Here is a 14,805-nt window from a genome sequence, read left to right as displayed (position 1 = left end):
ATACTGTTCTCAAAGTGCACATGGACACCGACCTCAGAATCCCCCCCCCCCAAAAAAAAAAAAATATAATTACTGTACCAAATTAGCACGGAACCGCCGTGAATGTCATCAGATACAGCGTTAAAAACACTTCATGCATTTACCCCTCTTTTAGGACAGAGGCTACTTCACGTCTCATGGTTATGAGACCGAAAGAAAATATTTGGTTCATTAATGCGTATATTTATTACTACATAGCTTTATTTTTCAAGAATATGCAAACACCTGTTCAACACCCCCCCCCCCCCCATCTTTATTTTGATATAGTAAGTATTGCTTGGGACATTCAGTCTTCTTTAAAACCACGGAAGTCTTGGAGAGCTGCTTGTTCCGTGTTGATGTAAGTGATATGTGCAATACTATGCAAGGCACCCACAGAGAAGTTGAGCAGATCGACAGTGAGAAGGTACGAGGGAACAGCTGCGGCGCGGCACCGGGACAGTGATCGCGGAGCCTGGGGTGTCATTTAGCGCGACGGCAGCCCCTCGTGCACGCTGCACCGGCTGACTAACTGCATGCCACCTGCAGAGCGTGACGGCCCATCGGAGCCAAGTTACCGAGGTAAATGAAGCTCCCCAAGTATTTCAACAGCACCAGCCTTTTTTATTGTGTGCAAGTGCGCGGGTGCGTGATGAATGCTGACTGTAGTTTTAATAACAACACTGACTGCTTGGGCGCACCTTTTAGTTAGAAATAAAAAAAATAAATAAATGCTGTGTGTGACAGTATTCATTACTCAGAAAGCCGCCAGTATTTTCTTGTGGTTGCATTTGGGAGTGAGCTTGCACATACTTTAAAACTTTGCAGGCGTGTTACAGCAAATGCGATTATCTGTCCAAGAAATGAAGCAAGAACAGAGATTGAGAAATACGACACTAGACAGTGCGTGTGAAATGATACAAGATTAAAGAAACACTTGGCGTGGAAGTCCGATATCTGACTTCATTGACTTTGGGATGTGTGTATTAAGACTTACATTGTGTATGGTATCGTGTATGGCTTAAGAATTAACGCTTAAGGAGCAGTATTTTGTCAAACACAAGGGAGCCAAATCTTTCACCTTCCAGTACATAGAATAAATTTAAAAAGTATAGGTGAGTCAACATGGAAGGCAAATGTCCTGAAATACGTAAGCTGCCGGCTGTTATATATGTGTACAATTAAGGTTTTCAAATATTAGTTTTAATACCCAAGCGTTAAATGTAATTATGTATAACCCATACCACACGAAGGGGTAGCTGGATGAAAGTTTTGTGTGGAAAGAAATGTTAAAATGCTTCATAGAGCCTTCTGTTTAAAACGCTTATTTGTTAAAATGTTAAATGCAAAAGGAAAGGTGAGCTACTTGAATAAGTGAAAAGAAAGTCTTGGAAGGAAAAAGTAAATGCTCCTATAAACATATTAACAGGTAGTAACACACTCTTTCATTCATTCGTAAATCCCAACGCCTTGGATCAACTTTTCCACACCCCCACCAGGGGCAGCAATATCCTAGACCTGGTCGTTACCAACATGGGCAACTGGTGTTCCATACGAGAGATCAGTTCCTCATTGGTCAGTTCTGACCACAAGCTAATCACTCTAGACATCATCATCCCGCCCCCACCCCCTATTAGGGAAACCACCGTAAAAAATTTCTCCAAAGCCAACTTCATATTTCTTAAGACAGAAGTGGCAAACTTCACAACACCCATACAGACAGACAACAGAGGTACGACTGCTGAATCCTACACAAATGCACTTTATAAGCACTTACACGAGTGCATGGATCGTGCAATCCCTAACAGAACCAAGATGCTATTCTCCAAAAAAAGGAAGCCAATCTGGTGGTCCCCTACCATAAACAAACTCTACAACAGAAGAAAGAAACTGTTGCAAAAAAAGAGTAAAATCCCATGATTGGAGGAACTCCCAGGTCAGTCTCAGTAAGAAGCTGAGATCCCTCATAAAATCCTCCAAAGCTAGTTATGAAAACAAAATTGCCACTGATTCTAAAGACAACCACAAAGCATTCTATAGCTATGTCAAGAATCTCAATGGCAACACTCAGATCTGCTCTGAGGTACAGCACAATGGCACTAAATATACAGAACCAACATCCTGGCAGATAGGTTCACTGCTGACTTTACCCCCCTCTCACCCCCTAAAGGGCCCATCTCTATACTGGAAGAATGCAAAGTTGCTGTAATCATGGCTGCACGGGTAAAAACCACACTCTCCAAAGTCAAGAACACAGCACCCATGGGACCTGACAACATCCCAGGCTGTGTTCTACATGAACTACAGAACAAACTGGCACCCCACCTAAGCACCATGTTCAATCATAGCCTCACCTCAGGCTTTGTGCCCACTGAATGGTGCACAGTGATGGTTATCCCACTCCACAAAGGGGGAGCCATCACAGACCCCAGGAACTACTGCCCCATTAGCCTGACAAGCCTGGTCTGCAAGGCTATGGAACGGATCATCATAGAACTTATAAACAATGACATTGGTAATCTCCATACTCTGGACCCCACCCAGTTTGGGTTTGTAAAAGACAGATCATGTCTGCTAAACCTGATAGACTTCTTTGAAGCGGTCACCAAACCCGTAGATGAGGGTGAGGTGGTTCACACAGCCTATCTAGATCTCGCCAATGCTTTTGACACCATCCCCCACTCTGTAATTATAGATAAACTCACAAAACTAGGTATAAATCCCTGTGTCACAAGATGGATTGCCAACTGGCTCACTGACAGAACCCACACTGTGAAAGTAGCAGACTCCAAATCTGACTTAAGACCAGTGACAAGTGAGGTACTACAGGGTTCAGTCCTGGGTCCTCTCCTGTTTGGTATCTACTTCTCTGAAGTACAGGCTAACACAGAAAGTCTTTGGCTAATGAAGTTCGCAGATGACTGCAAACTTGGAGCCATAACTGAAACTCCTAATGATGTGGACATCCTACAAAAGGGCCTCACTGAGACAGAAGCCTGGAGTCAAAACCATGGCCTCAAGCTCAATGCCAAAAAGTGCATTGTCATCCCTTTTGGTAAAAACTCTGTACCCATGAACTACCACAAAGGCAGTAGTCTACATAACACTGAAAGTGTGATAAGAGACCTTGGGACACAGGTGGACAGTAGTCTCTCCTTTGATAATCACATTGCCACAGTAGTCAGGAAATCCTTCTACGTGGCACACCTCATCACAAAAGATTTCTCATCCAGGAAAAAAGAGGTAATTGTTCCCATCTACTCGTCACTCATTAGAACCATTATAGAATACAGCATCCCTTTTGGTATGTACCTCACAAGACATCTACAACAGCTGGAAAGGCCGCAGAAATACCTCACAAAGAGGATTACCGGCCTCAAACAGATGCCCTACGTAAACCATCTCAAAAAACTCCAGCTTTACTCCATCGCATATCGCCTACTCAGAGGTGATCTCTGCCTAACATACAAAGCTATGTCAAACCCCGAGCTGTTGGATATGCTCCACTTAACGAAATCCCAATCCCTCCGAGCTACACACTCTAGAGACCTAAACCTTGTTACCACAATATACAGAACATGCTGGAGGGATAGATTCCTGTCCCAGAGATTTCCCATACTCTGGAACAAACTACCTATCTCTATCAAACAAAGCTCCTCATTAGCACTCCAAGAAAAATATTGATGATTGGATGGGAGATAGGAAATTCACCCTGAGGATCACTTCTGTGGCTCTGCCCAACAGGTGCACAGGAAAATAATTTTCTTGGGTGGCGAAAGCCATGGTACCTTTTTTGGCTAGGCGTATATGGGCCTTAGTGCCAATGACTAGTACCTACCTATGAACCTATGAACTCAGCAGTATCAGTGGAAGCACAGTGACATGACTGCAAAAGTTTGAAGAGTTCAAACTGATACAGTTACAGTAAGTGCCTAAGGCAAATATTATTTTATTTATTATTTATTTTATTTTACATTTGTGTATATACAATGATTTTCCCACGATAAAGAAAAAGATGGCTGAATAAGCTGGGAAACATTATTACATGGGTACTAATACTGATTTTTTTTATTCCAGATATATGTTAGTGATCTTGGTTAACTTTTTTATATATACAAATTATTATTTATATATACAAATATCAGTTTCAGTTTGAGCAACGTGGTGCATTGGCTAATTATCAACATAAGACATTATGTGTGACTATGTGTGTAAGATTAGTCGTAAGCAGCAATAATGTGTGTCTTTTTTGAAATTCTGTGACATAAAGACCAAAGTTTAACAATTCACTAAATATGCCATAAACTTTCCCTTGTTACTAGTGTTATATCTGTATTATTTTTACTGATTGTGGACACATACACACACACACACACACACACACACACACACACACACACACACACACACGTAAAACTGTGTTACACATTAAATTCAGGTGATGTTACATCAATGTCATTATTATCATCATGACACTGGACTGATTGTGCAAAAGTGATGTGAATGCTGTATTTGTCTCCATCAAAAATGGTGTTCAACAGATAATATGTGTTATATCATAACATCCCTATATTCTTCCCATATAAGGCCTATTATTAAGTACAGCACCTCATTAGGCATGTACCTCACAAAGCACATGCAGCAGGTGGAGAGACCACAGAGGTTCCTCACAAGGAGAATCCAGGGCCTCAAAAATCTACCCTACACAGGTAGGCTAAAAGCCCTATCCTTCTACTCAGTTTCATACAGACTCCTTAGAGATGACCTCTGTCTGGCATACAAGCCGATCTCAGACCCCGCATTGATGGGACTGCTGCATATGCACAAGTCAAGCTCCACTCGTGTAATCCATACACACACACACGGCCTCAACCTGGTCTGTGAAATCAGTAGGACTTGTTGGTGGGATAGATTTTTGTCTCAGAGACTCCCCCTTTTGTGGAACAGACTCCCTCTCCACATCAAGCAGAGTACCTCTTTACTCCATTTTAAGTGCAACCTGGATAATTGGATGGGAAACAGAAAATATATCCCTGAGATTCCACCCCTTGTCCCTGCTGGACAGGGGCATTGGGTGCTGACTTGTCTAAACATGGGCTAAACTCTTGGCTAGGCTTATAAGGGCCTCGGGGCCAATAGCCTAGGAACTTCCTATGATCCTATATATACTGATTTTGTTTTTTAAGATCTCCATAATAGTTTGACCACTAGACTCTAAAAATTTAGTCCACTAAATTCACAATAGCTTTTTTGTCCGCAACTGGTTTTCACACAACTGCTTTGTGTAGAATTTGCTGTTATGGTCATTTGCACATCATAAGCACATTTATTTCATCCCATGCATGTCACAAACACCACTCCAGCATCCTATCTCAGACCCATTTTAAACAGCAGCAGGAAAAAAAATCCCTACCTACTCCTGTCCAAATTTAAATATAATGCAAATATTTGTTTATTATTTATTTATTTTACATTTGTTTACCAGGAAAGTCTGGCTGGGCATGCATCCCATTTTCAGCAGAGGCCAGGTTAGAAAAGCTCCACAAAGATTAGTACAGCGAATACAGTAAATACAATATACATGTTAATAAAGTACAGTACAGAGTCAAACGTTAATAAAGTACAGTTTCAAGGCCAAGAAAGGAACAAAAAGTAAGTATACTATAAGGAGCAAAGTGTGTTACAATAAACAATACAGTTGAAAGGACATTTTGTTCAGTCATTTGGTTACATTCATCAGTGGCTAGTACAGTAAACACACATTGATTGATTAAGAGTATAGAAATGAGTTGTTGCAAACTTTCATAGAAAGTTAAGGTGTGATAAAATAATAAATAAAGGCTATAAATAATAAAGGCTGCTGACAAGCAACCAGAAAACATGACCAGCAAATGAATCAAAGTTTTAGATAATTGAACTTAAAAGGATTAAACTACCTCTAAAAGAACGTTACTAAACTATAAAACTAGTATATCTTAACATAACTCTACCTCTGTACTCTGTCCATCCAACTATTTGCCACATTCTGAATTTTACACCCCCACCTTCCTCTCACTTATTGTTCAACTTGTCCCTCACCATCCACCGAATCATCTCATCTGTTATTATAACCTAACTCAACCTATAATAGCTCTATAAATAGAATGATATATACCTTGATCTTATATAGATTCCTGCTTTGTTAGACAACATATTATGTTGTAATGTTTTTGCATGCTTAATATTGTATTTCTGCTTCTCATCTGCACTGTAAGCGTCTTCTTTGTGCACTGTTACTTTATACTTGTTTTTTTTCTGACCTGAATTGTTCACCTGGATCAGTGATCTACCCTCGTCAATGAATGGCCATTAAAACAAAATAAATAAAATAAATTAAAAGCTGATGCTGCACTACTCAGTATCAAAAATGTATCAGATACCATGAAATAAGAGTTAACAATCACCTTGAAACTTTAGTAGACTACCTCCTATGAGACAGTTCACTGATTAAAACCTATAACGTTACATAAATAATGTAATTACCACATCCCGCTACCTATAGAAACCCTATTAAATAAAGTTACATAACCATGTAATTACCACAGTCCATGTAAATAAATAGGAAACAGGAATTCAAGGTAAAACATTAAAAAATGGAAAAGATAAATGTAATATGAGGGGGTCTAATTTGTATGTCTCTGCTGTGCCAAGTATCCAACATTCTGATAATTGGTAGTTTAGGACCAGTATGTTAGTTTCCAGTTTCTTTAGTTTTCTCATGTTGAAAGAGAGCCCTACAATCCTTTGCTATTAGAGTTGATTTCACCAACATATGATTGTGTATATGCAATGGGTACTGTTCTTTCTGGCTGATATAGTCACATCATCGTCTGTATTCTGTACGGTATGCCATAAGCATGTGCCAGATGTACTTTGCCTTGTAAAAGAAATGTCATATGATAATATGTTTGGTTATAATATCTGAAAAAAAAAACACTATTATAAGCTTGCATTTGGTTTTACAGTACGGGTCTGACTGGTAAAACCACCTCCGAATTTTAGTTATGCCATTAGTTCATGTACTAAAATATTTATTTCCAGAAACATCTTGATGAATGACTGCTTTAACACCCCCTCAAAGTTAGTGCATACACACACACACACACACACACACACACACACACACACACACACACACACACACTCACACGCATGCACATACACACACACACACACACACACACACACACACACACACACACACACACACACACACTCACGCGTGCGCGCGCGCACACACACACGCGCACGCGCACACACACTCACACGCGCACACACACTCACACGCGCATGCGCGCGTGCACATACACACACACACACACACACACACACACACACACACACACACACACACACACACACACACACAGCAACAAATCATTTGGAATGCACTGGTTGAAAATTATTATTTTATTTTCCATTTAGTAGCTATTTGTGCCTTCCTCTTATTTCCTTAAGCTCTTATCATAACATTCATTGCTGTATTCATTTGCTAGGAAACTTTAGTGCACAGCATTAATTAATTCATCTTATTTATTCCTAAAACAAGTACAGATAACATTAAAATAACCAGTCAATGTATTCAGCATTGTTGATTCTAAAAGTATCCATTACATCTGCCAAATTAAATGACTTTTACCTGTAAATAACTTTCTAGTTTTGCAAGTAAGCATATTCCTTTCCATCAATTCCTTGACAAATATGAGTGAATTTAAAGTTAAGAAGAGAGTAGAGTGCGACTGTAAGCACAAAAATTGCTCAGACTGGGTCTTCTTTGAGCTTAATGGCTCTCACCCATGGGGCCCAATTCCATAAGACTTGCTGTCAGTGTAAGTGACCACTTATACCGAGAGCAGGCAGAGAGTGGATGTTTGAAATCTTGTCCTACTATGCAAGCCTGTTTATAGATAGCCCTTAAACCAAAGTAAGTCACTTACACTGAGAGCAAGTTTTTTTGAATCAGGGCAGACTTACACTCAGAGTAACTCTTTTGGAATTTTTTTTTTAAAACTACCACTTTGTAGTCCATCCTGATCCACTAAATTCACATTAACTTTAATGTACATGTTATCCATGATGTGGGGCTCAGCCCTCAGAATGCATTCATTTGGTAGAATACTCAATACACTGAAATGGTCAAAATGAGGAAACTCAAAATACTGAAAACTTATTTAATGCAGGGGGAACCCCCTGCACCACCCATGTGGTGCACTGCACATCCCCTTCTAAGTATATATATATATATATATATATATATATATATATATATATATGTATAGTGACTCTGGGATTGCACAACAGTGGGGAAATGACAAATTCCCATTTTCAGTATTTTGAATTTCAACATTTTGACATTTTCAGTGTTCTGAGTTTTCATCCAAATGAATGTATTACCACAGCTTCCATACCTCTGTCTTTAAATACTAACAATGAGTTTGCACTGACTCAGAAAAATAAGAAATTATGTACATCCCTAAAATCTGAATCAGTGCAGAATTGGAGGTATTAAATGTTAAGGGTGTGGAGGCAATGCTTCCACAATGACAGGTTGCAGGGGGCATTCAGCCTGCAGCACATGAGGTTTCAAATACTTTTTTGGCGTCAGTGGTGTGAGATGGGTGGTATGAGAGTGTTTCACTATGTCAGGTTGCTTTGATTGATAAGCTCAAGCAGAAGAAAATGAGTGTAAACACACATGTTGCATTTTAAACAAGCAGTCATTTTTAAGTCCATTAGGAGCCATGAAAAAAGTCACATGTTATGCAACACAAATTAGAAAAATTCATACATTTTATGCCTGTTCTTTTTATTATTATTTTTATTATTAATATGTACAATACCTTGCACAATTGAAGTGTGGCTATGAAATAACCATTTTGCCTTGTGTAATCTAGTTTGCTGTGATGTTCTGTAACCTCTTTGTAATTTTGCTGTTTAGGATGTAATCTGAAGTGTTGCTCAGTTGCTCAAAATAAATCAGTTGTTTTAGTCAGCAGTTTTATGTCAAATGATTGAATAGGTGTATAAGTGTGGGAAGGGGTTGTGTGTGTGTGTGTGTGTGTGTGTGTGTGTGTGTGTGTGTGTGTGTGTGTGTGTGTGTGTGTGTGTGTGTGTGTGTGTATGTGTGTGTGTGTGTGTGTATGTGTGTGTGTGTGTGTGTGTGTGTGTGTGTGTGTGTGTGTGTGTGCACGCTTCATTTCACTATGCTGATTGGAATACAGTTTTATTCTTCAACTTCTACATTTTGAGTAAGTTTAGCTAAATGTTTGTTTTCAGCATCATATACACAGGATTAAAAAAGGGCAGTAAAGAGGATTTCACAATGCCTTCTTCCTCAATGATTGTGGTAGAATTGCTTTTGCATTTTCAGTAAGGAAGTTGAAGATAGCAAATGACATCTGTGTGTCTTCTTTGGTAATCAAGTAATTTGGGGTCTGAATGGAGAGATAAGGTCAGCAAGTAAAGGAGAGTATTATTGTAGAAAATTAATTCATCCTCAAGTCTTGGTGAGTACCTTCGTGAGGTGGACCCTCTTTTTTAACAAAATCTCACCAAGATGACACTGATATATAGGCTGTATTTATATAGTGAAAATCAGGGACAGAAGTAGGTTAAACATTAAAAAAGATAGCTGGGTGTACAAGACCCAGGATAAAAAAGTGCCCAGACCTGGTGGGCACACTGGTGCCAGGACTGGAAAAGCTGACAGTGTAGAATCCTCAAAATACGGAAACATTCCTACAATGGGACAAGGCCAGGCCGAGGGAGAGATGACCCCCCTGTTGTAGAAAGAAGTAGCAGTCCATAAAAATCACAAAAAAACGACCAGCTAACGAAGAGCAGTAAAGATGATAAAGTGGTCTATTGAGGATAATAAAGAAATTATTATTGTTATTATTATTAATAATAATTATTATTATTGTATTGTTACTATTATGCGAAAAGCCCAGAATTTCCAGACACAAGATATACAAATGATTAAGAGAGAAATTAGAGGAAAGAAAAATACTTCCACAAGAAAAACTGTCAGAAGCTTCAAATTAAAATTTGTATTCATTAATACAACAGATTTGTGAAAATCAGTATATAGATCAAGAAACTTTGATCTGTTTGGAAAAAAGAAGCATCTGACTGAGGAAGTGCGAAAATATAAAGAACAAAACCTACAGATTTTTGAAAAGTATAAAAAAGAAATATGGACATGAGAAAGTAAGAGAGATTTGATATGGTGCAATATTTATGCAAAGTAGAAAGCCAAATTAATCAATATAAAGAAGGCAGCCCAAAAGATATTCAAAGAGAAATATATGCAAAGGCATCCAGATATGGAAAATTTCACAATAAAAACTAATATTACAAAGAGGGAATGTAGAAAAGAAGATGTAGAAGTTAAAAAAATAAAGTTATGGAGTGCCTGCGAAATTAAGGATTTGGTGTAGAAGGTCTAACACAGGTTACATCACAACATGATGGAGTGAGTCCCCAAAGTAAGGAGAAGCAGGAAGATCAAGAGACATCTGAAGAAGAAATATGGACGTGGGAAAGAAAAAGATATTTAATATGGTGTAATATTTATGCAAAGGAGAAAGCAAAACTAATCGAAACAAAAAGAGCAGCACCAAAGATATTTGAAGAGAAATATAGGCAAAGGAATCCAGACATGGAAAACTTTACAATGCAAAAAATAAGAAGACAAAGAGGAAAAGTAGAAAAGGAGATCAGTAATGGAGAAGTTAAAGAAATACAAAATGAGGTTCTGGATACATGTGAAGTGAAGGATTCAGTGTAGAAAATCCAATTCAGAAAGCACCACAACAGGATAGAGCAATGGATATCCAAATTAAGGAGAAACCAGTGGAACAGGAAGCAATTGTTCAGGTGCCATATCAAGATATTTTGGAGCCTTCCACAGGAAACCAGTATAAATGTTCACTTGACTCTGGACAGCAAGGGAAGGAACATGAAATTGTGGAAACTCTGATACAGTTAATGTTGAGGAGTGATAGACTAGTGAGTTCCCATATGATAGAGCAATGGATGGCACAGGATGAAATTGAAGAGAATGTGTCACAGGAAGATGCTATAGAACATTCTACAGAATACTCACAGGAAATGGAAAACAAAAAATGCACCCTCAGTTTAGAAGAAAATGAACTAAGAGAAGAGTTGCTTGATTTAATAGACATAGGTAGACATATTAAGATCAATGAAAGAAATAGACTGCAGAAAGTCAATAAAACCCAAAGAGTCAGAAGTTTAATAAAACAAACAAACACAGTAATTAGGACTGTCCATAGAGATCCATGCGGTATAACAGAAGTAAACAGGATATATTACTGTGTAGCTAAATTAATAACTGATAAAGTTCTACCAGAAGAACACAGGGTAGTGAGGGAAAGAAAGGGGGGAAATCAAATACCATCATGGAGGTATCGAACAGAGAAAACTATAAAGCAATTAAGAAAAGAAGTGTCACTGTTAGAAGAATATAGAGGAAGGAACAGATCAAGAAAAATACTAAGAAATATAGACATGATGAAAGCAATGTGCAGTATTAGAACAGACCAGGATCTATCATGCACTATTGCAAGTAACAACGTAAAAATCTCAGCAGAGGCAGAAATACTTAGAAGATATGCAGATAAATATAAAGGGAAAGTACAAAATAAGCAATTTATTGATGACCCAAAAAAGTTTTATAGAGAATTGGGAAACAAGGTAAAAGGAATTGAAAGACTGCAAAAAAAAAAAAAAGAAGAAATAAATACATTTTGGAGAAGTATCTATGAAGATCCTGTGGAACACAACAAAGAGGCTAAATGGACAAAAGAAGCAAAAGAAAGAATAAGAAGTTTACAGGTACAAGATATGAAATGGGATGAAGTAACAGCCAGAGAGATTGAAATAAAGTTAAGAAAAGTCTGTAACTGGAAAACCCCAAGCCCAGATGCAGTACCTAACTTTTAGTTAAAAGTATTAACATCTTTGCACGAAGATTTAGACATAAGTAAGAACTATTTATATGCACACCTGGAACAGACACCAACCTGGCTAACAGCAGGAAAAACAATGCTCCTACTTAAGAGTGAACCTGCAAGCTATGCTAAAAATTATAAATTACCTGCCTTCTGACGACATATAAACTATACATGGAAAATGATGCAGACAGAGTTTATAGTCATTTAGAAGAAAACTCAATTATGGTAGTACAACAAAAGGACAATACAAGAAAATCATAGGGAACAAAGGCTCATTTGCTGTTAAATAAAGTCATTGTGGAGAACTGTAAAAAGGGGTAGAATCTAAGTATGGCATGGACTGACTACAAAAAAGCATTTGATAATATCCCATGGATAAAAGAGTGCTTAAAATGTATAAGATACACCCTACACTGATCAACTGCATTACACTGACCATGAAACAGTGGCAGACCACTTTGAAATTAAGCCATGATAAAGGACAAATTATTATCCCAGGGATAAAAATTAAAAGGGGGATATTCCAGGGTGATTCTCTGTCACCGCTGCTATTCTGCCTTTCCCTTAACCCATTAGGCTGTCTACTTAACAGCTTTGGCCATGGCTATAATTTGGCTCCTAGAAAACAACAAAGTGTAAACACTTCTCATCTTCTCTTTGTCGATGATTTAAAACTGTATAGCTCATCAGATGAGGAACTGAAAGCACAACTGCAAGTTGTCAAAACTTTTTCAGATGATATAAGAATGTAATTTGGTCTTAATAAATGTGCAAAAGTAACATTTAAAGCAGGAAAACTGCAGCACAAGGAAAACATCAGTTTGGGACAAGAGTGTGATGTAAAAGAACTTGAGCAAGAGGGAGTGTATAAATACTTGGGAATTGGTGTAGGATCAACAATAGAACATGAACAAATCTGAATAAAACTCTGTAAGGAATACTTTAGAAGATTTAAGTTAATCATAAAAACAATGTTGATACCTAGGAACAAAATTCAGGCTATAAACAAATTTGCTCTTCCTGTCCTAACATACAGTTTTGGAGTGATTGACTGGCCCCAAAACATGGTGGATAGACTAGATAGGAAAACAAGAAGGATGCTTCATGCTCACCAAATGATTTATAAAAATCAGAGCATACCAAGATTATATATTCCCCATTCCGAAGGAGGGATGGGCCTCCATGAAATTGATTACATGTTTAGATCTGCAGTCATGGGTCTCCACACATATCTGCTGACTTCACAAGACCCAAACGCCAAATAAACATGAGGGGAGTAAATCGAAGATGACTTCTCTGCTTAATCTAGCAGAAGCATATTGGCGTCAAGCAGGAATGGAAATTAAACTAGAAGTAGATAAAAATCAGGTAGCAACTGAATGTGACAAAAAACAAAAGAAAGAATATAAGGTGAAGGAGCAGATGAGAAGGCAAGAAATGTGGAAAATGCACAAATTTAGTTGCAAGTATAGAAAACTTCTGGAAGAACCTCATGTTGATCAGGGATGAATACAAGAATGGTTAAAGAGATGTGAATTCAAACCAAGAGATGAAAGGGTAATATTGGCGGCCCAAGATAGTGGGCTGCCTACATGTTCATTTGCAAAGTCCATTGAACATGTGGGAGAAACAGACAAATGTAGGTTTTGTAAAACTGAAATGGAAACAGTCGCACGCCTCGTTGCTGGTTGTGACATACTAATTGCAGGACTGTATACTGAAAGGCATATTATATCCGTGGTGGTGGTGCTGCGGTAGCGTTATCTCCTCACAGTAAGACGCTGACCCGTTCGACTCTCAGCTAGAACGTCTTCTGCATGGAGACATGCGTGAATGGACGTACCTTCGTTAAAGGTTGTGCGTTAGTCCTGGAAACTCAGCATGTAAAAATCAACTGCCAATCATTAGCGGACCGGAGTTCCGCTGTGGTGACCCCTAACCGGGAAAAGCCGAAAGACACAACATACTGAAAGGCATATTAATGCGGCAAGATTGTTGCACTGGGGATTTTGCAAACATTATGGTATTGAAGTGGCTGAAAAACACTGGAAAAATGAGCCACAAAGCATCACAGAAAATTATGAAGTTTAAATCACATGGGATCATCCATTACCAACAGTTCAAAAGGTAGATGCTAGAAAACTGGATAGAATGGTCCAGGAAAAGAAGACAAAAGTAGCATTGATCTTTGAAATCACCACATCCAGTGACTACAGTGTCTTGCATACAGAGAGACACAATGTCATAAAATATCAGGATTTGCAGGCAGAAATGACAGCAATGTGGATAAAAAGATACTTAGATGTTCTCAATAGTAGTGGAGGCAATGGGTCTTATAAAAAAGAATCTACAGTCATATTTAGATGTGCTACCAATATATGTAACTCCATATGAATTGCAGAAGGAATCATTGCTGGGCGCATTGCAGGTGTTGCTAAGAGCACTTCTGGCTGACATCAAAGATTGAAACAATACTAATTTCATGAACTTTAATTGTACTTTGACTTCGGAATGGGTCCATTCCCTTCATGGTATTAGAAACTGAAAAGATTTAGAGAAATTAAAAAAGTAAAATGTTTAAATATTATAGACTCTCAAAAAATTTTTCTACCTACATACTCATTTATTTTTTTTGTACACAAATGTGTCAAAATCTGAATTAATTTGTTGCTCTTAGTGTAAATTGGATTCATCTTAGTTACATAATAACTAGCCTTCAATCAATTTTCTAATTTTTTGTATAAACTAAATGTATATATATATATATATA

The 14,805-nt window shown here is 38.1% G+C and overlaps 1 protein-coding gene across 5 annotated transcripts in view; it reads left to right on the top strand.

Annotated features, from left to right (window-relative positions):
• The first annotated feature begins 350 nt into the window (after positions 1 to 350).
• The window catches only part of LOC122809611 (solute carrier family 66 member 2-like), a 1,674,862-nt gene continuing 1,660,407 nt past the window's right edge, over positions 351 to 14,805 (top strand). For all 5 annotated transcript variants that reach the window (XM_044081238.1, XM_044081237.1, XM_044081240.1 and 2 more), the window contains exon 1: positions 351 to 600. In XM_044081238.1, the coding sequence (XP_043937173.1) occupies positions 555 to 600 (46 nt within the window). In that variant the 5' untranslated portion in view covers positions 351 to 554. The remainder of the gene's footprint in view (positions 601 to 14,805) is intronic.

The sequence above is a fragment of the Protopterus annectens genome, chromosome 8.part0 (genome assembly GCF_019279795.1).
Source record: "Protopterus annectens isolate FY-2018-M chromosome 8.part0, PAN1.0, whole genome shotgun sequence".
Lineage (NCBI taxonomy): Eukaryota > Metazoa > Chordata > Ceratodontiformes > Protopteridae > Protopterus > Protopterus annectens.
The sequence above is the reverse complement of the archived record's forward strand: the minus strand, read 5'-3'. Positions and strand labels throughout refer to the sequence as shown.